This window comes from Cottoperca gobio, unplaced genomic scaffold (genome assembly GCF_900634415.1).
Source record: "Cottoperca gobio unplaced genomic scaffold, fCotGob3.1 fCotGob3_192arrow_ctg1, whole genome shotgun sequence".
Lineage (NCBI taxonomy): Eukaryota > Metazoa > Chordata > Actinopteri > Perciformes > Bovichtidae > Cottoperca > Cottoperca gobio.
The window spans coordinates 303,399-327,592 of record NW_021166834.1 but is presented as its reverse complement, the minus strand read 5'-3'; the positions used below and the strand labels follow the sequence as shown (position 1 = coordinate 327,592).

General features: G+C 42.8%; 1 protein-coding gene across 4 annotated transcripts in view; it reads left to right on the top strand.

Moving 5' to 3' along the window:
• The first annotated feature begins 5,595 nt into the window (after positions 1 to 5,595).
• LOC115004815 (neural cell adhesion molecule L1.1-like) overlaps positions 5,596 to 24,194 on the top strand; it is a 29,648-nt gene continuing 11,049 nt past the window's right edge. Inside the window, exons 1-18 of one of the 4 annotated variants that reach the window (XM_029426509.1) lie at positions 5,596 to 6,036; positions 7,287 to 7,301; positions 12,065 to 12,167; positions 13,141 to 13,310; positions 14,573 to 14,695; positions 15,162 to 15,332; positions 15,619 to 15,733; positions 16,857 to 17,047; positions 17,522 to 17,653; positions 19,264 to 19,407; positions 19,500 to 19,611; positions 20,458 to 20,618; positions 20,874 to 21,030; positions 21,533 to 21,660; positions 21,778 to 21,879; positions 22,268 to 22,474; positions 23,090 to 23,160; positions 23,262 to 23,487. In XM_029426509.1, the coding sequence (XP_029282369.1) occupies positions 5,898 to 6,036; positions 7,287 to 7,301; positions 12,065 to 12,167; positions 13,141 to 13,310; positions 14,573 to 14,695; positions 15,162 to 15,332; positions 15,619 to 15,733; positions 16,857 to 17,047; positions 17,522 to 17,653; positions 19,264 to 19,407; positions 19,500 to 19,611; positions 20,458 to 20,618; positions 20,874 to 21,030; positions 21,533 to 21,660; positions 21,778 to 21,879; positions 22,268 to 22,474; positions 23,090 to 23,160; positions 23,262 to 23,487 (2,467 nt within the window). In that variant the 5' untranslated portion in view covers positions 5,596 to 5,897. The remainder of the gene's footprint in view (positions 6,037 to 7,286; positions 7,302 to 12,064; positions 12,168 to 13,140; positions 13,311 to 14,572; positions 14,696 to 15,161; positions 15,333 to 15,618; positions 15,734 to 16,856; positions 17,048 to 17,521; positions 17,654 to 19,263; positions 19,408 to 19,499; positions 19,612 to 20,457; positions 20,619 to 20,873; positions 21,031 to 21,532; positions 21,661 to 21,777; positions 21,880 to 22,267; positions 22,475 to 23,089; positions 23,161 to 23,261; positions 23,488 to 24,194) is intronic. The other 3 variants (XM_029426510.1, XM_029426511.1, XM_029426512.1) reach the window with 3 other exon arrangements.

The window sequence follows — 24,194 nt, the reverse complement described above, 5'->3', positions numbered from 1 at the left end:
CTATTCATCTACCGTCTTCCACAGGGGACTCAGTCTAGTTAGACACGGACACAAAGGCAGCTTAACACAGACACGTGACTGTGTGTGTGAGTGTGTGTGTGTGGAGGTGATGGCGACATGATGATGACATCAGAGGCATGACTCTGTCAGTGTCATAAAGCAGGAAAAGTGTCAGTTACCAGAAACACACTTGTCTCGAGACTGAATGCCGTGAACTGAACAGTTTGAAATCTCATATTTGGTCGATGATACATTCGGCTGCAGTGAGCGTCCAAAGGGAAGGAAGAGAAAGACGTAAAGAAGTGAACTTCACGTGTCTCCGTCCCAACAAACTGTTCATTGGTTATAAAAAAGAGTCTCTTTCAGGAAGGTCAGAAATCAGTTCTTGTTTCTCAGTTTCAATGTTTCTGTTTTTAATTCACTAAAGAGGCTTTACCCTGTGGTCTTTGTAGACATGCTGTATGGTGATATAAGTCGTTATAGATGATAGAATTACCTTTATCGGGAGAGAAGATTTTGGCCTTATCGCCCAACCCTAATTTATCAGGCAGAGGAAGTCTAAAGAAGACGCTGTCGAGTTGCATTATGGGAAATGTAAGATCCAGTGACAAACAGCACGACCCTGATCGGGGGAAACATACTGCAGAGAGATGTTGAGTTCAGAGAAATAAACCCACACCAACCCCGTCTCGTAGAAATTTCACTTATAAACACATTTGTTTGCCAATTTGACCCTTTTGTGGTCATAAAGAGGTGTTCAGGGTCGATGGTGGACAACAACAGTGCGAAGGTTAAGGAAAAGTCCTGGTTTTGGTTTAAAGCAATACAGTAAAAGTGTCCAGAGCTTTTACTGATATTCCTCCAATCGTAACCAAGCGCTTCAGTGTCTGAACGTAACCATAGAAACATTAAACGTGTGATTCAATTGTGGGACAACAAATACAATATGTCAGTGAACAGTTTGCAGATACGTTGTGTATGGAAAACATTTCATTAGGTCGACATCAACACAATCCAGACAAGGTTACTCTGTTATGTATTAAGATATAAGGATTGCACACACACACAAAATGCACACGCACACGCACGCACACGCACACACACGCACACGCACACACATGCACACGCACACACATGTTTAACTCAGTGGTGCTTTATTAAAATGACATTTGTATTACATATTCATGAGGCCTGATGTGAAGGACATCAGCAGTGTGATCTACAGACTGACACACACACATATCTCACATTTACTACTCCACACACACACACACACACACACCACACACACAAACACACGCACACACACACACGATGAAATCACCTATAGGTTGGTCACCCTGCTCTTTGCTCCAGGCTGTAGTGTGTGTGTGTGTGTGTGTGTGTGTGTGTGTGTGTGGTGTGTGTGTGTGTGTAGAGTAGTAAATGTGAGGTATGTAATGAATAATGAATTTAGGTGAATTTAGGTCACACAGCCAACTGGGAGGGACAAACAGGGAATAGCTCTTTCTTTCCTCGTCTTCGTGTGTGGTGTGTGTGTGTGTGTGTGTGTGTGTGTGTGTGCGCGAGTGTGTGTGTGTGCACCGATGGGGAAGTATCCCCTCCGTCCTTCTTGCCTTTGCTTAATCTCTCCATCCACACTTCCCAATTCTTTCCTCTAGATCGGAATCTATCAATGAATTAATTTTTCGCTCTGTCGCGCACTATCCGTCCACCTGCCCCCCCCCCTCCCTCCCTCTGTGATCCCCACCCCCCTGATTCCCCTCCCCACTTCAGGCCTCCCAATAGACTGTCCCACCTGCACCCTCTTTGCCTCCCCCCCTCCCCTCAGGCCTCCCCGTGGACTGGCTGGTCCACCTGCCCGCCCCCTAAAGCCCCTCAGGTTCTGTGGGACGGCTCAGGACTGTGGAGGGGGGGGTCGAGTGACAGAGAGTACATTGGTACAGTATGTTTAGTGTTAAACGGTACAGAACGGAGATATGAGTGCCCGCAGGCTGTGACCTCTCTAATGAGTCCAAACAACTCTCCCCCACTAGTGTTTCTGGGAGGTATCATCGTTGTTCGGAAAGACAACCGCACCGCTACCACTCGCAACAAACTTAACAACTCATTCAGACCATCAGGGGAGAAGCCAGAAATATATTAAAATATATTATATTGTAATTAATTCCCAAAGCTGCTCTGAGTAATCGCAGTGGACGGCTTTTTGTGCCAACAGCACAGGTTCTCTCCCCCGCTGCACCCGAACACTAAGCTTTATGCAAATGAGCGTCCGACGTCATCTGCAGACTTTTGGAGCTAGTGCTGCTAAATACTTTCAACGGAAAAGAGTTGGCAACGCCGCACCACGGCTGTGTGGGATAAATGGAGTCTTCACTTTCCCGAGAGATCGTTCCCGATGGCGAGAAATGCTTAGTGAAAGCGAGGCTTGCAGTCTAAACGCAGATAGTGTCATTGTTCTACAGCCGTTACGTTGTGCAATCAACATTTACTTCATGATGATCAGTTGATGCAACTTTAATGACGATAGTAGTCCGAAAACATGAACATGTGACACTGCTCTAGAAACTCTGAGTCCAAAACCTAAAATAATACATTTCTACATTTAAAAAAGCTGATTTACATTTGAGAAGCTGGAACCAGAGAAGAACTTTAATAATTTATCCATTGTTGCTAATTAACTTTCTGCTGATCGACTCATTGAATCATCTCTACAATTATTATGGTTGTGTAGACATACAGCGTTTCAGTCTTCACATGGGACCCCAAACAAGGAGGAAATGTTCCAACAGAACATGTGGGATAAACATGCAGTGTTGTTAAATATCGAACCCCCCCACTAAGGATGTGGAAGATGCTCCAAACAGCACAAACTGGATTTGAACTTTCCTCCTGCTCATCTCTCGTCTGCAAACCCTAAATGGACTCTCCTCCTCTCTAATGGCTCCTTGTCTGATTGAATTGAAGAGGCCGTAACGTGCGATGGACGCTGAAGAGTGAACAGTGTGTGTGTTAGACGTCATTGTGCTCAGTGAAATGAGAGGACTCTGTCAGCAGAGGTCAAGTGTCTTTGAGCTGCAGCCTCAGACACACTCTACGTCTGACTCTGTGTCATCATGCGTCTTCAGATTAAGACTTAATTCATTAATGAGCCGCGGCCCTCCCCCTCCCCTTAACTCAGCGCCACAGTAGGAGGCCCATGAATATTTAAATTAAAGGAAATCCACATGAATTAGAAGCAGAGTCGGTGTGGAAACTGTCACCGCAGTGAGAGGCGGGTATTATTACTGGAGCTGGAGCATGCTGGGACATTTTCATCAGACATCATTTATTTTGTCTCACGTCTGTTACACTTTCTGTCTGCTCTCATTACATGTGGGGAACCCCTACCACTGGTCGTTATCTTACCCTTATTAATGCCCCACACACACACACACACACACTCACACACACTCATTCTTTACGTCCCACTGCTCTGCTTGGATCATTTATTTTGTAAATAAGCCTGGCAGGTAACAGCGGGGGCAGACGTGTGTGACAGTGTGTGTGTCAGTGTGTGTGTGTGTGTGTGTGTTTAAGTGACCATGAAGCTGTGTGTGTGTGTGTGTGTGTGTGTGTGTGTGTCTGTGTGTGTGTGTGTCTGTGTCTGCCTCTGTGTGTGTGTCTGTGTGTGTGTGTGTGTGTGTGTGTGTCTGTGTGAGTCAAAAGTCATAATTGACAACAACAGCAGATTAGATGGGTGAAGATCTGACAATAGGAGCTGGAACAGGGGACGTGTGTGTGTGTGTGTGTGTGTGTGTGTGTGTGTGTGTGTGTGTGTGTGTGTGTGTGTGTGTGTGTGTGTGTGTGTGAGTGTGCGTGTGTGAGTGTGTGTGAGAGAGAGTGAGAGAGATGTGTGCTTGGGACAGGTTGCGTAATTATTAGATGTAGGAGGGGGTCTACATTAGCCAGCTGTCACTTCTTTCCCCTCACCCCGTGTGTGTGTGTGTGTGTGGTGTGTGTGTGTGTGTGTGTGTGTGTGTGTGTGACTCTGCTACATTCAGAGATTGATCAGTTATGACACCTCCTGTAACCTCCTCTGCTCTTGCTATCTGTTCTTGTTTAAGCCTCCAGTGAATCCTGCTGTGTCAGTGAACTCTTTTCATAAGCTTCAGGAGTTATACATCTTCTCGCTGCACGTTCTAGTTATTAACACTTGGTTAATGTTCGAGAAAGAGACAAAAGACTTGAAGCAGGAGATGTTTACTTCATTAATGTTTAATGATCTTTCCATAACTTTAACTATTTAACTTCTGAAAACAGAATGAACTCATTCTGCTTCTTATGAACATAAAGCTTGAACTCATAAGCAATAAGATAATTACAGCCGATATATTATAGATTTATCTTGTGGTCACAATGTTGTTCTGCTTTAACCAAACAAAGTAAACATGTCGTGCTTCAAGTGACTTATTCACTATTTACCCAAGACCACATCTCTTCTCACCTTAATGAAAGTAAAGTCACTTTGGTTGTTGCCTAAACATGCTGGAGGAAGTGTTGCATAATCCACGCATCATGTTTCCCTGCTCGAGTGTGATTTATAAATAACCCTAATTTCTCGGGGAAATTCGAGGTGTTTAGAAAACTCCATCGAGAGGAGAGAAACACAGTTTCGGTGTCTTTGCTTGTTTTTCTTTAGATGTCCTTGAATTCCTTCCAGTCTTGTTTTGTTTCATGAAAGTATTCCCATACATGGAGCTGCGGCCTGATTTCAGGGCTTTCGTGGTGCCACTCAGTTATTTTTAGAACGACTGCGAGTTTTTAAAAGTGCAGAGCGGATTTTAAAAAGGATTTCACTTTAAGCTTTACGATCAACCCGCGGAGGAGCGTGTGATCCCTCACTTCAAGTTAAAACAAGAAAATGACCAAACTTGGAGCAGAGGGGCTTCGGCCTGCATGGCGAGGCGGCGATATGAAGGAACAAAGGGGGAAAGCCTGATCCATCTGTGTCTGCTTTCACCCCCCCACACACACACCCCCGACACTCCTGCTGTCACGGGTCAGTGTTCAGTCAGCAGCCAGGGACAAAAGAGAAGATGTTTAGATGAATGGAAATGCAGTCGATGTGGCAGAAACACACACACACACACAATCTCTCTTTGTAATGTCATTAGTGCAGAAGATGTTTCCTGCTGCTTTGATCGGATCTTCTGTCTTTATCACGATGACCTCATGCCTTCGTCTTTGACTCACACACACACACACACACACACGCACACACACACACACACACACACACACACACTATTGTCTGAAATTAGAGAAATATTTGGATTCCACAGTTTTTTAAATATTAAAATGAGTTTGTACACACCACACACACTCGCACGCTCTGGGAGTTCATTGTGAATTTTTAATTTGTAGGTCAACATTAAGTCAAATTTCCCCCCTTGGAGTAAATTAATATTTGTCTTGTTCTGGGATGATTTATGTTTGATGAAATTAATGATGTTTTTTCTTTCTTCCCTCTGTGTGCCCCCCCCTCTTCCCTCCTTTGTTCTCGGGGTCAATCCTCCGTCTCCTCCTCGTCCTCCTTCTTCTTCTTCTCTCCACAGTCGGCAGCGGGAGATTGTGGACCTGAGAGGCAGATCGTCTTATTCAGAGCCTCACTTAGGACTGTGAAAGCAACACACACACACACACACACACACACACACACACACACACACACACACACACACACACACACCAACTTAAAACAGTTGTTTACTCTTCTCCACTCTCCAGAGGGTCTTGGAGGTCCCTGAAGTGTGTGTGTCTGGTTGGGTGCATACGGTGGGAGTGTGTGTGTGTTTTCTTTTATGTGTTGATGAGTGTGTGGGTGTCTTGCGTCACTTTTCATGGGACATTGAGAGATGTGTGTGTCACAGCGTCGGTGGACGGGCTATAGGGGGCTGTGCTGCCCCGCCCTCCCCCTGATCCTCCTCCTCCCTCTGTCCTTCCTCTCCTCCATGCCTCCGCTCGCTCAGGGAGCCATCGTCATCCCCGATGACTGTGAGTACACCGTCAATAAACAACAAACAATAATCATTCTGTGTTTGAGTTTCAAATCTTTCTTTTAACAACATCCTCAATGTTATACAGGTTTGTGTTAGGGTCCACAGTTTTAATGATTTAATGAAGAGGTAAAAAGGTTTAAAAAATGTAACGAATACATCAGGACAGTTTTCTGACATGTTATGTTTAAATATGAAAATGAGGCATTTAATGCTCATTTTAGGTGAATTTAGGAGAAATCTACAGACACGAAAGTTATTTAAAGAAAAACACCTAAATGTGTATTTTGGATGTTTTCTTTCCACTTGTCTGTAAGAAAACATGTTATGGAAGCAAAATAGCCCAAAGTCTCAGAACTGTCCAGTTCATGAGGAAAACGCTTTTTGTGTCTCGCTTTGTTTCTGAGAAATACATCGTGCAGCTGAGTGCAGTTTGAAAGTACTGCCTGCTTTTAAAAGTATGCAAAGATTTAATTTCATTTACGAGATATTCACTTTCAAGCATCAGCGAGTAAATGATCATTTCGCCCTGAAAGTATTTTGTGTTTCTTCTTCTTGAATGTCCTTTTCTTGTCTTCATTTGTCTGTTTGCTCTGGTCTTTGTTTAAAACAGTCTGCGGATAGATCGTACAAAGAAAAGGAGAGAAATCATTTGAACACATTCACATAAGCACAAACACAAATACACTTAAGCACACAATCAGGTTTAGAATGGCCTCTGGCCCCGGAGGTTGAGTTCAAAGGTCAGCAGGATCAGCCGTGAGGGTCCCAGAGGAGGAGAGGAGGAGTCGGGTTTAGCTCGACCTTCAGCCAGTGACCTTCTCCTCTGGGTGTGGCAGAGAGAGGGAGAGAGTAGATGAGAAGAAGAGAGGGAGAGGATGTAAATGAGAGACTGTGAGAGCTGAGCAGAAAGAGATGGATGAAGGAGGACAGGGAAGGTGAAGAAGTGAGCAGAATATAGAGGAGGAAGATGGAGGGATGGAAGGATGCAGAAGGAGACTCAGAGGGGAAAGATGTAAATTGATCCGGGAAGCCATTGTGTCTGAGTCAGAACACCGAGAGGAAGACAAATCCTTGAGACGAGTCATTAAAATGTCAACGTTGTTTATAATCAAGTAAATGAATAAATCTGCCGTCAACATCTTCAGCTCATATCTGCGTGCATGAGTCTGCAACATTTGAAACGTCTGCCCTTGTCTAAGTGTTTCCTCTCTGCTCTGCTTTCCTTGCTTTCGTGTGGACAAACAGATAAAGTGCATAACAGTAAGTGACTCTCCTTGTTGTGACAGTGAAGGAGTGTGTGATGTCAGCGACACAAATGTAGATGATGGAGGCCGTCAGTCTAATGTGTCTTCTTGCTGCGGCCGTATCGATGACTGTTTGTCCTCCATCATCCGTCCCTGCAGCACATGTAGCCACACGGAGAAGACTTCTCTTGATTTTATTTGTCAGATGAGCAACATTTGAAGAAAATGTGTAAAAGTTTAGACAGTCGCTGCAGAATGTAGAAAGAAAGAACATGCAAGATAAAAGTAACTGCAGTCAAACAGTCGTAGTGATATTTCTCCAACATCTCTACTTAATCTTAACTCAGCTTGGCTCTGATGCATTACCTTTTCTATGAACATTTAATGAGGGTTTCATTAATGATTCATGCAACCAAAATAGATGCATGTAATCCGTGGGGAAAATTTCAATTAAAGGAATAGTTTTGGGAAATATCCTTATTTGCTTTCTTGCAGAGACTTAGTTGAGAAGATTGATACTCCTGTTATATCTGTTCCCTAAATATGAAGCTACAGCCAGAAGCTGCTTAGCTTAGCTTAGCTTAGCATAAAGTGTGGAAACAGTGGGTACAGCCTGCCTGACAAATCCACTTACTGTACCGTTACCTCTAAAAAATAAAACAAACAATGTTTAATCCAAACAAAATCTGAACAGTAGAAAGTTCTGGTTTTGCAGATTCAGATAGTCACAGTACTGCAGTCTATAGTCACAGTACTGCAGTCTATAGTCACAGTACTGCAGTCTATAGTCACAGTACTGCAGTCTATAGTCACAGTACTGTAGTCTATAGTCACAGTGCTGCAGTCTATAGTCACAGTACTGCAGTCTATGGTCACAGTACTGCAGTATATAGTCACAGTACTGTAGTCTATAGTCACAGTACTGCAGTCTATAGTCACAGTACTGCAGTCTATAGTCACAGTACTGCAGTCTATGATCACAGTACTGCAGTCTATAGTCACAGTACTGCAGTCTATAGTCACAGTACTGCAGTCTATAGTCACAGTACTGCAGTCTATGATCACAGTACTGTAGTCTATAGTCACAGTGCTGCAGTCTATAGTCACAGTACTGCAGTCTATAGTCACAGTACTGCAGTCTATAGTCACAGTACTGCAGTCTATAGTCACAGTACTGCAGTCTATAGTCACAGTACTGTAGTCTATAGTCACAGTGCTGCAGTCTATAGTCACAGTACTGCAGTCTATGGTCACAGTACTGCAGTATATAGTCACAGTACTGTAGTCTATAGTCACAGTACTGCAGTCTATAGTCACAGTACTGCAGTCTATAGTCACAGTACTGCAGTCTATGATCACAGTACTGCAGTCTATAGTCACAGTACTGCAGTCTATAGTCACAGTACTGCAGTCTATAGTCACAGTACTGCAGTCTATGATCACAGTACTGTAGTCTATAGTCACAGTGCTGCAGTCTATAGTCACAGTACTGCAGTCTATGATCACAGTACTGCAGTCTATAGTCACAGTACTGCAGTCTATAGTCACAGTACTGCAGTCTATAGTCACAGTACTGTAGTCTATAGTCACAGTGCTGCAGTCTATAGTCACATTACTGCAGTCTATGGTCACAGTACTGCAGTATATGATCACAGTACTGCAGTATATGATCACAGTACTGCAGTCTAGTCACAGTACTGCAGTCTATAGTCACAGTACTGCAGTCTATAGTCACAGTACTGCAGTCTATGGTCACAGTACTGCAGTCTATAGTCACAGTACTGCAGTCTATGGTCACAGTACTGCAGTATATGATCACAGTACTGCAGTCTATAGTCACAGTACTGTAGTCTATAGTCACAGTACTGCAGTCTATAGTCACAGTACTGCAGTCTATAGTCACAGTATTGTAGTCTATAGTCACAGTACTGCAGTCTATAGTCACAGTACTGCAGTCTATAGTCACAGTACTGCAATATATGATCACAGTACTGCAGTATATGATCACAGTACTGTAGTCTATAGTCACAGTACTGCCTATAGTCACAGTACTGCAGTCTATAGTCACAGAACTGCAGTCTATAGTCACAGTACTGTAGTCTATAGTCACAGTACTGTAGTATATAGTCACAGTACTGTAGTCTATAGTCACAGTACTGTAGTCTATAGTCACAGTACTGCCTATAGTCACAGTACTGCAGTCTATAGTCACAGTACTGCAGTCTATAGTCACAGTACTGCAGTATATGATCACAGTACTGCAGTATATGGTCACAGTACTGCAGTCTATAGTCACAGTACTGCAGTCTATGATCACAGTACTGCAGTATATGGTCACAGTACTGCAGTCTATGATCACAGTACTGCAGTCTATAGTCACAGTACTGCAGTCTATAGTCACAGTACTGCAGTATATGATTACAGTACTGCAGTATATGGTCACAGTACTGCAGTCTATGATCACAGTACTGCAGTCTATAGTCACAGTACTGCAGTATATGATCACAGTACTGCAGTCTATAGTCACAGTACTGCAGTCTATAGTCACAGTACTGCAGTATATGATCACAGTACTGCAGTCTATAGTCACAGTACTGCAGTCTATAGTCACAGTACTGCAGTATATGATCACAGTACTGCAGTCTATAGTCACAGTACTGCAGTCTATAGTCACAGTACTGCAGTCTATAGTCACAGTACTGCAGTCTATGATCACAGTACTGCAGTCTATAGTCACAGTACTGCAGTCTATAGTTACAGTACTGCAGTCTATAGTCACAGTACTGCAGTCTATGATCACAGTACTGCAGTCTATAGTCACAGTACTGCAGTCTATAGTCACAGTACTGCAGTCTATGATCACAGTACTGCAGTCTATAGTCACAGTACTGCAGTATATGATCACAGTACTGCAGTCTATGATCACAGTACTGCAGTCTATAGTCACAGTACTGCAGTCTATAGTCACAGTACTGCAGTCTATAGTCACAGTACTGCAGTCTATGATCACAGTACTGCAGTCTATAGTCACAGTACTGCAGTATATGATCACAGTACTGCAGTCTATGTACTGCAGTCTATAGTCACAGTACTGCAGTCTATGATCACAGTACTGCAGTCTATAGTCACAGTACTGCAGTCTATGATCACAGTACTGCAGTCTATGATCACAGTACTGCAGTCTATGATCACAGTACTGCAGTCTATGATCACAGTACTGCAGTCTATAGTCACAGTACTGCAGTCTATAGTCACAGTACTGCAGTCTATGATCTGCAGTCTATGATCACAGTACTGCAGTATATGATCACAGTACTGCAGTCTATGATCACAGTACTGCAGTCTATGATCACAGTACTGCAGTCTATAGTCACAGTACTGCAGTCTATGTACTGCAGTCTATAGTCACAGTACTGCAGTCTATGATCACAGTACTGCAGTCTATAGTCACAGTACTGCAGTCTATAGTCACAGTACTGTAGTCTATAGTCACAGTACTGCAGTCTATAGTCACAGTACTGCAGTATATGACCACAGTACTGCAGTCTATAGTCACAGTACTGTAGTCTATAGTCACAGTACTGTAGTCTATGTACTGCAGTCTATAGTCACAGTACTGCAGTCTATGTACTGCAGTCTATAGTCACAGTACTGCAGTCTATGATCACAGTACTGCAGTCTATAGTCACAGTACTGCAGTCTATAGTCACAGTACTGCAGTATATGACCACAGTACTGCAGTCTATGATCACAGTACTGCAGTCTATAGTCACAGTACTGCAGTCTATAGTCACAGTACTGCAGTCTATAGTCACAGTACTGTAGTCTATAGTCACAGTACTGTAGTCTATGTACTGCAGTCTATAGTCACAGTACTGCAGTCTATGATCACAGTACTGCAGTCTATAGTCACAGTACTGCAGTCTATAGTCACAGTACTGCAGTATATGACCACAGTACTGCAGTCTATGATCACAGTACTGCAGTCTATAGTCACAGTACTGCAGTCTATAGTCACAGTACTGCAGTCTATAGTCACAGTACTGTAGTCTATAGTCACAGTACTGCATGCTGCACTCTAACTGTGTTTTCAACAGTCCTGCACTCAGAGCAGGATGTGGCTACAGTCCATTACATGCTGTTTGTCTGCTCTGTGGGTTTGACTGTAACCATAAAGTATGATCTACTTATTCAACATTTGATATGAATCATTAAGCCCTTCTGACAATTGTGTAATAAGTCCAGCAACTTTTAAGAGATGGAGAAAACTAGCAAAGACAAATCAGACTCAGATTTACATCCGGTGCTGCAGGTGGTCTCAGTTTGTTCAATGATGATATATATATATATATATATATATATATATATATATATACAGATATACTACTGATCAGTGCTGTCCCTCACCTGGACAGTTGGTAGCTCAAACTAATTGATTTGAAAAAGATTACCAAATATTGAGTCACTATAATATACTATATATATATTTACTTCACTAAAGGTATTGGATAAACAGTTGAAATGGTTAGCATTAAGCAACGTTACACAAGTTAAAGTAGTGTATACATTTAACTGGTCAGTTCAAAGTGTTGATAAACATTAAGTGATGTGTCTTCCACTGCAGACCAGTGACGACCTGTCCGCCTAATATATGTACTCATGTATTTACCTTGCCTGTATATACTGTAATTACTGTATTTTCAGTTGTACGCCCCAAAGTATTTCATTACTGTGTGTGTGTGTGTGTGTGTGTGTGTGTGTGTGTGTGTGTGTGTTCAGTGTCGCAGCCACCGGTCCTGACAGAGATGCCGCAATCGTACACGGCCTTTTCTCATGAGGACATCAATCTGCCCTGTGAGGCCTCTGGTAACCCGACACCCAGGTACGTACAGCAGTGTGTGTGTGTGTGTGTGTGTGTGTGTGTGTGTGTGTGTGTGTGTGTGTGTGTGTGTGTGTGTGTGTGTGTGTGTGTGTGTGTGTGTATTTACAATATGCAATAGATTGGACAAATATTATGGACAAACAAGACGTACAGTTTGTGTCCTCGTTTTACTTCTACTTCCTCCCTCTGCTCTTCTGTTGGCATGGCGATAAATGTTCTTATAATGAAATCACAGCAATAACAGAATCATGTCTCTGGTTTTCATTTCTCTTTATCGTTTCCTCCCCTCCCACTCCTCCCTGTTCTCCTCTGTCCTCTCTCACCTCTCCCTCTCTGCCTTTTCTCTTTCTCAAATTCAAACTTATTCTTTTAAATGATTACATTTTATATGTTGTTAATGTTCAGAGCCCATTGGTTCCTACTGAAGACATACATCTTTAAAAACATCTCACGAATGTATAGCTTTATTTATTAAAGGGTTCAGTAATCAAAGCCTGATGCATCTTCTTCCTCTGTGATAGATGGAGCTCCATTGTTGTTAAATAAACTATTGAAACACATCAGTGAGCTTCACTGTTGCACTGACATCTTCCTTCAGCACCATGAACACACACTGTAGTTTATTTTGACTCAACCCCACACACACCGTCCTGCTGCCCAAATACTCACTACAGCACCACATGTGGATTAATCTGCCACTGAAAATAGTCCCTGACAAACGCCCTATGCCCCTTGGAGGTGAGAAAGTAATGAGAGACGTGTAACACGTGGGGGTTGTTGACGCTAAGAGAAATAAGTCTACAAATATATTTCTTTGTTTTGTGCGATGAAAACTAAGGTAGTGCCTCCCTGTGCTTTGTTGCACAGAAGTGTTTAATCATGTGTCGCTTCATGTTTTGGGCGTCTCACTTGCTGTGAGTTAGTCTTTGAATTGCTGTTGACGTGATAAGAAGCGTCATCCTCTCCTCTGTAGTTTCCGCTGGGTGAAGGACGGCGTGGCGTTCGGGAAGGAGCGCAAAAATGTGGGTACGTTGCGAGCCGAAGATGAAGAGACTCTGGACTCGTACGAAGGCTTCTACCGCTGCTACGCCTCCAACACCCTGGGGACCGCCATGACACAATCCATACATGTGATCGTGGAGGGTGAGTCTCACACACATCCTGCAGACACAGCGTGCTGTGCATCCGATGTGTCACACGTGCTGATTCATAGTTACATGAAGGAAATGTTATGAAGGATGTACAGTAAGACACAAATCCCCTCTTCCTTCGCTGTCTCTCCTCCTCCCACACACACACACACAGACACACACACACACAGACACACACACACACACACACACACACACACACACACACACACACACTTCAATGACTCAGTGAGGTTGACTGGGGCCACCTGTTCTGCTCTCTCATCTCTTGTTACCATAGCAACCACTTCCTGGAGACAGAGCTGCAGCGTCAGGCGGGAGGTGCATGGGGTTGCAAAGCACGAGGTGTTGGGAAGTCACAGTTTAGGGCCGTCCACACCAACAAACGATATCTATAAATAAGTCAGGTGTATAAGCTCGACAGTGTTTGAGTCTGAAGGTGTGTTTGTTCCACACAGGAGGAACAAACAATAAGTTGTACTTATGGAAATAAACAGCATGTCTCTCCTGCAGCGGCTACTTTTCATCACTTTCTTTTATTCTTATTAAAGTTATTTTTCTGCGCAGCGTACTAACAGGTCTTCATCAGCCAATTTGGCGCCACAGTTTACAGAACGCTGCAGTTATTTTTATAGTTGTTGTTCTTAGAGTGGACGACGCTTGTCACCTGACTGTGTTCAGCTTCCGATAAACACGCTCTGGTCAGAGCAGAGATGTGAGGCTACTTTTGTTCCTCTCACTTGTACAGTTTCAGTCTGATTTGCTCACTAACTCTCTCTAAGATGTGTCTTCTGACTGTCGCTGACAGAAGAGATGAAATGCAGAGCGGCTTTTTGCTGCCGCTGGATTTCACCAGAACTTACCTCTCTGTCGTTCTTTACAGCGAATACTTTCCTGAAAAGATGCTAGAAATGAACACGACCTCCTCCCTTCTGCAATTAGTACTTCTACCATTTCCTTTGATCAGTAGTGTTACACCTGTGAAGCAATGAATAATGTATACAGTATTAAAAAAGAAACTGCATCGTAAGCTCGACGGTAAGAAAAACTGTGAAGCAAGAAAGGAGCACTGCAGCATCGTGCACTGATCACAGCTGTTACAGGACAAACTGCACCAGACAGCAAAGTTGTTTCTTTACTGAATCAGAGAGAGGGACAGTGTCACATGCCATCAGAGAAGACTCAATTCAATGTCCCGATGATTTATGTTGAAGTACATAAAGTTAACTGACATTCTGCTGCTTTGTGTTTCAGCTCAACCAGTTCTTCTAAAACAACAAAAAGTCCATCAGCAAGCTCTTGAGGGAGAAAGCATGATCCTGTCCTGCAACCCTCCAGAGAGCTCGACTCCTCCGCACATCCACTGGATGGACAAGAGTGAGTCTGTTCTTCATTTAGCTTCTTGTCTTCTGTCTAGTTTATTAGCTGTGTGACAGACAGCCAGGCAGACACACAGACGCTTAGTTTCTGCTAGTTGTCCAGTCTGCCTGCCTCTCTGCTTGTTTGTCTCTGTGAGGCTCTTGAATGTGAGCAGCTTTGTGGGATTTAGTTTGCATCTATCCTTCCAGCTGAGTCGGGGGGGCTTTGCGCTGCATTGCAGATCATTTCCACTCAAACTAATGAATGCAGTACTGTCAGCTGATGTCTGGGCTCTTTATATTTCTAATTTGTTCCTTTAGTTGTCCTTCCTTCTCTCTCTCACTGACTGATGAAGCCTTTTAAATGGTCCGTGTAGTTTAGCTCGTGAAAGTCCATACTGCAGTGCACTGAAGAGCCGTTTCTGTTCCCCTCCTGACTACATTGTACCTTAACTGTTCCGGCCCGTGTGTCTCGTTTGCCTCAGAGATGGTGCACATCAAGGAGAACGACAGAGTGATGGTCGGCCTGGATGGGAACTTGTACTTTGCTAATCTGCTTAGGAGCGACAGCAGAAACGACTACTTCTGCAACGCCCAATATACTGCAGCCAGGACTGTTCTCCCTAATACCGCTGTCACCCTCACAGTCTTGCAAAGTGAGTACACACACACACACACACAGACTTAATATTGTTGGAAACATTTGGGATATTTTAAGTACACATCTAAATAAAATATATAGGTCTAGTTGGCGTCAATACAGAAATGTTACATACGACACCTTTAATTGCTTTAAGGAGTTCCATAAAGTAAAAGCAACGATCACTTACTCCTTCAGTTTTATCTAAAATCACTCAAATATGCCATCTTGCAAAAGTCACCTACACTTTTACAGTGAATACATTACAGTGTGTAATGATTTCATATTCTCTCTCTCTTCAGCTAATGATGTCGTTCATGGCAGAAAGCCCCACCTCTTCCGTCCCACCGGCTCACACACCTCCATGCTGGCGCTCAGGAAGCACAGCGTCGTCCTAGAATGTCTCCCCAAAGGCCTGTAAGGATCTCAGTGTGTGTGTGTGTGTGTGTGTGTGTGTGTGTGTGTGTGTGTGTGTGTGTGTGTGTGTGTGTGTGATAATTTCCACTATACCTCATGTCATAATTGATAACCCAAACGCATTTGCAGTTTAATGCTTTCACTACAGAACTATTACTAACTGCTACTAAATCTACTGCAAGCCCCGTCCAGCGTCTCCACATTAACAGTCTAATGTCTGTAGAAGTGTGTGTGTGTGTGTGTGTGTGTGTGTGTGTGTGTGTGTGTGTGTGTGTGTGTGTGTGTGTGTGTGTGTGTGTGTGTGTGTGTGTGTGTGTGTGTATGTGTGTGTGTGTGGTTATTTTGTATCAGCCTGCCTGTCGTTCAATCAGATCAGAGGCAGATTGATCAGACGGATTTAATCATTTGATACATGATTCATACATTTGTGGACAACAGAAACTTTAAATCATATTAACTTATCTTTATTATTTAAGTATAGTACAGTTCAAAATAGAGAGTAGTGCATGCCACATGTGTTACTCAACAAGACGACAACTCTTAATCCACAACTCCTTTATGACACCTGCCATACTTCAACATGCACTTCCTGTTTGTTTCACAATAAGAGCCCCTACTTCCTTCAAATATGTAAACTGTTAAACAGGTAGATATATGTAGTTACAGTATGTCAATATAAGCATGTTAACACATGTGTCCATCACCTGTAATAAGTCTTTGTACGTATGTAAAGTGTTGCTATAATTTCAGAAATGTGCTCATATCTTCAGCTTGAATGTTCAAAAACAGACACACACACACACACACACACACACACACACACACAGGTTTGATACTAATCCTGTTTATTAAATCCTTTTATCTCTCCTGTGTTTCATTGCTATTTTGTGTTTGCTCTAATTACCCTCCTTCCCAATGGAGTTCCGTCTCCATAGCGATAAATGGAGGGTCATTATAATATTGCCTTAACGAGGAAATGGGATATGACATCATTAACAAGATCATCTGTGTTCATTCAACTCTAATTTCCTCTCAATCGATCCATCTCCATCCATCGCTCTTCCCTCCGTGCTCAATTCTCTCGTCTTCCTCTTCCCTCGTGCGTCCCTCTGTGTCCCTGCAGACCCACCCCGAAGGTGGAGTGGATAAAGAAGGACAGCAGGCTGGAGGACACAAGCGGCAAAGTGGATTCAGATTCACACGACCGCCGGCTTCGCTTCGACAGCCTCACCCAGAATGATGACGGGGAGTACATGTGCAGAGCCTTCAACGAGCACGGTCAAACCTCCCACTCCTTCACGCTCACTGTGGAAGGTAGGCTGCACACGCAACAGACTGCACGTGGACATGCTGCCTTGTCAAGTCCCTCCACGTTAGATTTGAGGCTGTGCTTGAGATATCTTGGCTTTGTGTCCTTAATATACGTAGGTCAAACTCCAAAAACACTGGAACCTACAATTCCCATAATGCAACTCATTAGCATTTGTAATTAGACGCTCCCCACCTTGTACATTTCCATATCTTTCAAACTCCATGCTCCAAGTATGGAACTTTAAAAAGCTCCCTTCAGGGCCATCACATGATGTGATATTGAGAGTGTCTTTAATGATGTGCTTTTATTCTCATTCTTTAACTACCTCTTTTATTTTATTCTTTCTTCCCTTTTCTCAAATATCTTCCTTCCTCCTTCACTTCCTCTTTTACTTCCTCTGCGTTGCTGCTCTGCATCAGTCAAACATTGCTGACAACAGATTAATGTTCATGTTTTTCTTTGTGTTTTGTTTGTAGCCTCTCCCCACTGGGTGAAGGAGCCTCAGAACCTGCTGTACGCTCCGGGGGAAACTGTGCGGCTGGAGTGTCAGGCTGAAGGCATCCCGACCCCGGCCATCACCTGGAGCATCAACGGTCAGCAGGTCTCAGGTGCGGCTGTTTCTCTTGTCTTCTGGTTCTTATCGGACTTTCTTTGCTGTTAAGCGTTAAGGATTAAAACTACAATTTGACCTATATCGATATCGACGTTTTTTGTTGTTGTTATTTATTCCTTCTAAATATATAACCTTTTTGAAAAATAATATTTGTTTTTGTAAAATAATATTTGTTTTTATAAAATAATTTAATATAATAAAATAAAATGAAATAATTATTATTTAAAATAAAATAATAATAATAATAATAATAATAATAATAATAATAACATTTTTGAAAATTAATTGAAAAAAATAAAAAAAATAATAAACTTTTTGAAAAATGATAATATTTTATACAACTTTGAATACCTTGCTATTCTAGCTACTAAAGATATTGTGAACATCTCTGCCTTGTTGCAGCTCAGCTATTTGTCTTCTCATCCAAGATATGAGACGCAGAGCTGAACAGTGAATGGAGCACATAGTGCAGGAAAAGTGACGTGACTATTTCTCCAATAACTAAGTGCAGTCGCAGTTCAGAAACGTCTCACAGACTGCATGTCGCTGATCTTTCTCTGAGACACTGTGATGCTCCCACAGACGACATTTATTTTCATTTTCATTTGTAGACAAACCACTTCTGACCCTTTTGGCTCTGATAACTCATTTAGTCGACGTTTTCCATCTCAAAGTCGAATAATCAGCACTTTTTAGGTTTCTTTAGGTTCACTTAAAGTTACACTGTATGTCATTATATTACACAACGCTTGACAACCACAGATAGAGTTCAGGGAAGAGCAGCGGTCATTTCCTGGCTCCAGACAGTCCAACATATTGGTCCTTTATAACAGAGAGCCTCTTAAGGTCAGAGGAATTAAGGCAGGAAGTGTGAAGATGGAGGGAGAGAGGGGGAGGAAAGAGAGACAGTAAAACAGAAAGAATGAATGGGGGGGAGAGAGAGAGAGAGAGAGAGAGAGAGAGAGAGAGAGAGAGAGAGAGAGAGAGAGAGAAAGGAAAAGGAAGTAAGAACCAAAGGAAGGAAGGATTGATGAAAGAGAGGAATTTAAAAGAAAAGAAAGGTGAAGAAGGAGAAAGAATGAAAGCAACAAATAGGTGGAGACAAAGAGGAAGGAAGGGAGAAAAGAATGAACAATAAGTACAAAAGGAAGGAAACATCCAAAGGAAGTGATGTAGAAAGGAAGGAAAGAAGGAAAGAAGGAAGGAAGGAAGGAAGGAAGGAAGGAAGGAAGGAAGACAAATATCCACACAAGTAAAGAAGAAAGAGGAAAAAACAAAGGAAGTGAGGTAGAAAGGAAGGAAGGAAGGAAGGAAGGAAGGAAGGAAGGAAGGAAGGAAGGAAGGAAAGCAGTCAGAACGAAAGGAAGGATAAGAGAGACAGAGGAAAGAATAAAGGAAATGAGGAATGTAATAAATGAACAGCACAAGCAGAAGCCCAGCTGTGACAATGAGAGCGAGGAGTTCAGGCTGTGTCGCAGCTGCTACCTCTCCTGTTGGACGGCCACTTCCTGTTTAAACATTTCTTTGTGTTCAGCCTGTTTCTGTTTGACAAACTCACAGTATTGCCCCCCCCCCCCCCCCCCCCCTCCCCCCTCCCCTGTGTAGAGGTGGATGACGATCCTCGTCGGAGCGTATCAGGTGGTGTGTTGATCCTGAGGGACGTGGAGTTTGCTGACACCGCCGTGTATCAGTGCGAGGCCACGAACAAACACGGCTCCATCCTCCTCAACACCTACCTCTATGTCGTCGGTACGTTCACGCTGCCTCTTCCTCTCGTCCTGGAAACCATCTCACCTCAGAATATGTGATTGATGAGTGTTTTATGGTTGTGTGTCTCGCAGAGCTTCCTCCTCAGATCCTGTCCTCTGATGGAGTGGTGTACAGTACAACTGTGGGCACTAACATCATGATACACTGTCAATCCTTCGGCTCGCCACGACCACACATCACATGGTGAGACACACACACACACACACACACACACACACACACACAATATTCAGACTCAAAGTTGGTGTCTGAGAGCTCCTACTCTACATCTTTACTTTTAGTACATTTAGCTGTCGACAAACTTTTACTTAAGTAATGTTTTGAATGCAGGACTTTTACAGAGTGTACCTTTAGTATTTTTACTAAAGTAAAGTATCTGAATACTTCTTCCATTAAATAGCATCGCAAATTAGAGTCAGTGTGTTCTCTCCCCTCGCTATAGTAAACACTCTCACAGAGAAGTTTCTGTGACACAGCCACAGGTTTTACTTTCAGTGCAGCAGCGCCCTCCGGTGGCTGCAGGAACAAACACATTCTGATAAATGAGATGTTTAATTGTTTATTATGTTATAACTCTTCATGGATTTCATTGTATTGTTTTACTGCTTAGTCACAAATATTTGATCAATTATGCAACCTGTGTTTTTATCTTTAAAACCTTTTTCTTAATTATAATTAAGCTGCTTTTGGCTTCTAACCTCTGCTCAATAATAATTAGACACAATGTGCGTTATACAGCATGCAAAGATGCTTTCTCCAGATGAAAGGTTGATTTACAGAGTTAAATCCCTCCTCTCTCTCCGGCTCGTCCTTTATTGATCTTCTTCTGTCCGTCACACATTCACTGATGATCCAAGAAACACTCCCATCGATCCAGTTACTTGGATTTACTGCGGTTACTGTGGTATCCATTTCTGTGTGGAATAAAAGCCTCAGGAGGGACAGAGCTGCAGCGACACCTCTGATTTATGCACGTCAGGATCAATATATATGTGTGTGTGTGTGTGTGTGTGTGTGTGCTGTCTGTAGGGAGGGTGAGTACAAGCTTCCTCTGCTGTCGGACCCTCGTGTCGCTCTGATGACCAATGGGACGATCGTGCTGTCCAACGTCAGTCACGATGACAGTGGAGAGTACACCTGCTCCATCAAACACACCAACATCTCCATCACTGCTCACCTGGAAGTCTACAGTGAGTCTAATATAATATTGTGCCAATATTCAAGTTTTGAGTGTTGAGGAACAAGAGTTCTGAAACTATGCAATGCACAAAAGGATCTGAAGGAGGCTCGACTCACATGTGCAAACTTTTAATAAGCAGCAGCTGATGGTGAAGCAGCTCCTGAAAGATAGTGGAAACAAATGAAATAAAGACATTTTGTTTGTTTGCTGAGTACGTTTAAACATGTCGTAAGTCGTGCTCACAGTGTTTTCTTGTTCCTGTCAGATCGGACGGAGATACTGACGAGCCCGCAGGACGAGCGTGTGCTGAGAGGAGGCAGCGCTCTGCTGGACTGTCGCTTCTACAAAGACCCTCGGCTGCATAAGTACCAGATCGTGTGGAGGAAAGGCTCGCATAAGCTGCAGGAAACGTCAGATGACAAGTAAACACACACTGAGATGCTTCAATCAGCACATTAGTGTCATGAAGTGGATCATGTGACAATCTGAACTAAATGTCCCAAAAAATAAAGCTCAGTTTCTGGTTCGAAAAAGATTCTTTTCACATTCTAACAAAATGTTTTTCATGTTGTAATTACGCATTTTTCTCGTTACTGCGACCAAATTAAATCAGTTTTAACAAGAGAACAACAGATTACTTCATCTTGTTGTATCACAATTATATGATTTTAGATCATATACAGAAAAATATAAATAAATGTGTAACATTCAACCAGTTACACAGAAAATGTCTGGTTATTTAATAACCTTTAAGTTTAAACTAATACATATTATGATATTATGTATAAATCTGTAAATGAGTTAAAACAGGCAGAAATGTCCTATAAGTGTATTTACATAACGTGTGTGTGTGTGTGTGTGTGTGTGTGTGTGTGTGTGTGTGTGTGTGTGTGTGTGTGTGTGTGTGTGTGTGTGTGTGTGTAGGCACACTATCTTTGAGAATGGCACCCTGAAAGTGACAGACATCCAATCAGACGACAGCGCAAGTTACTCCTGTGAGGTCATCACTGAGCTGGACATTGTAACAGCCAGTGGCTCCATCACTGTCGTAGGTACGTCCCTCCGTGTGTGTGTGTGCGTGTGTGTGTGTGTGTGTGTGTGTGTGTGTGTGTGTGTGTGTGTGTGTGTCAGTTTATTTTAACACTAAAAGCTTTGTGTCTTCCCCTCAGCTCCGCCGGATCCTCCCAAAAATCTGTCTCTATCTAATGTTGACGACCACAGCCTCACTCTCAGCTGGATCCCAGGAAACTCACACAACAGCCCCGTCATAGGTACTGAACACACATATGTGACCACCATCTTGTTTGGGAATAAACGCCAAGACACACGTGACCTGGATCTGATATGTGCAGGCTGTTGCACAAATAACAAATACACACACTGGGCCCAGGCACACACACACACACACACACACACACACACACACACACACACACACAATATTGCAATATTTTAAATGTTTGATTTTAGTTTAGTTTATTATTTTGAAGTAAAGCTAAAGTAAATTAAATGAAATTGTTATACAATGGATTACATTACTAATAACAAAGGTTGTCATGTTATTTGCGACAGCGTTTTAAAGTATTGAGCTGCTCCGAGTTCCTGATCCTAACGTTTCACAAGATGTAGTGTTGACTTCGTCGTGTCTGCGTCTCTCAGAGTTCATCGTGGAGGCCCAGGAGGAGCAGCACGCAGAGGAGGGGAAGCAGAGGTGGGAGGAGTGGGAGAGAGTCCCCGGGGACTTCGACCACCTGGAGCTGACCCTCCACCCCTACTGCACCTACCACTTCAGGGTCATCGCCATCAACGAGATCGACCACAGCGCCCCCAGCAAGCACTCGAGAAACCACAGCACGTCGCCGGCCAGTACGTGACACCAGACGCAGACACTGTGACGTCTGTGATGTTTGGATTAGATGTTCATTAACTCTGAGCAGTCAGAAGTTTGATTCCCACACTTATCTTGTCTCTATTAAGATAAGGAGACTGTTAAAAGAGTAATTAAACATTTTGGGAGATACGCTTATTCGCTTTCTTGCCACATGAGAAGGTGGATAACGTTCTCGTGTGTGTCAATGAAGGTACAGCCAGCAGCTGGTTAGCTTAGCTTAGCGCCCCGCGCAGAGATAGACCCTTAAAGGAACACTTCACCCACATAATGATCCTTTGTAAATCAATTCACTTTGAACACCTCCATGGTGAACGAAGAATCCAAAACAACAACACCTCGTGCAGGATGATCCACTGCTCGTTTATTGCATGCTGACTACTTCCCAGACACTTTTATATGGATCAAACTAATGAAATATAACATTAATGATGAGTTTACATATTGTGTTATCCAGTCCTAATGCTAAACTAAGTAATGTATGATACCTAATTCTCAGCACAAAGCAAACAAGTGTATTTGTCAAACTGTCTCTTTAAAATGGTTTGTGTTCTAGCGTTACGAAGTGTCTTTCTCCCTCCTTCTCCCTGCAGTTCCTGACAGTAACCCCACCGGCGTGCGCAGTGAGTCCACAGACCCGAAGACTCTGGTCATTTCATGGGATGTGAGTACTTCAATCTGCATGCATCTGTGTGTGAGCGTGCTCTTGGTGCAGGCACGCCTCTTTAATCCAAATCCATTGTATATTCCTGTGCGTCGTCGCAGGAGATGGACAAGCGCTCGCATAACGGCCAGGGCTTCCAGTACAAGGTGTTTTGGCAAGAGTCTGGAGTGACAGATGTCCACTGGAACCACGCCTACGTGCAGTCTCCGCCGTTCTTGATAAACAACACGGGAACGTACACACCGTTCAAGATCAAAGTCCAGGCTGTCAACTCACTCGGAGAAGGACCGGCACCGGTGCCTGAGATCGGACACTCTGGAGAGGACGGTACGTAGGCGTGTACAGAAAATATCGATGCACTCGAGTGTTACAATATTATGTTTTGTGATACTGTATTGATTTGTTTATTAATAGATTGAGGCAAATATTTGTGGCAGACAGCGGCTCAGATTGCACAAACACTAGTTATATAATGTTGGATGTTATTATTATTAGTATTATTATTAGAAATGACATAAACTGTAGTTGTTCTGGCTGGACCAGACAAGCAATGGTGCAAACATCTTTAAAATACCACGAAGCAATGCACTCTGGTCATTTTAAAAGAAGAAAAAGAAAATGAATGAATGACAATAAATACATAATAATAAAGTCAAAGAAAGAAAGAAAATTAGGAAATGAAAAAGGGAAAAATAGACAATCCATAGAAACAACAAAAGAAATACAGAAAACAACATACCAACATAGTTACAGTTTAATCTCTGCAGGTTATTTTGGTCAAGGTTGAAAAACAAATGAGTAAAATTTGAGTACATTTCTAATTTACATCTGGACAGACTTGGGAATACTTTGACTTTACTGAGTGCAAAGTCAAAGTCAAAGTCAAGCAGAGTCTATGAAACAAATTCAATTATAATTTTATTGAATAGTAAACAAAAAGCTTTGGACTGCTGGCACATATTCTTTCCCCGCAAGTCTTCATCAAATTCAAACTCTTCTATTCTTTTATGTGAACTTTCCTGTATTAAAAGTGA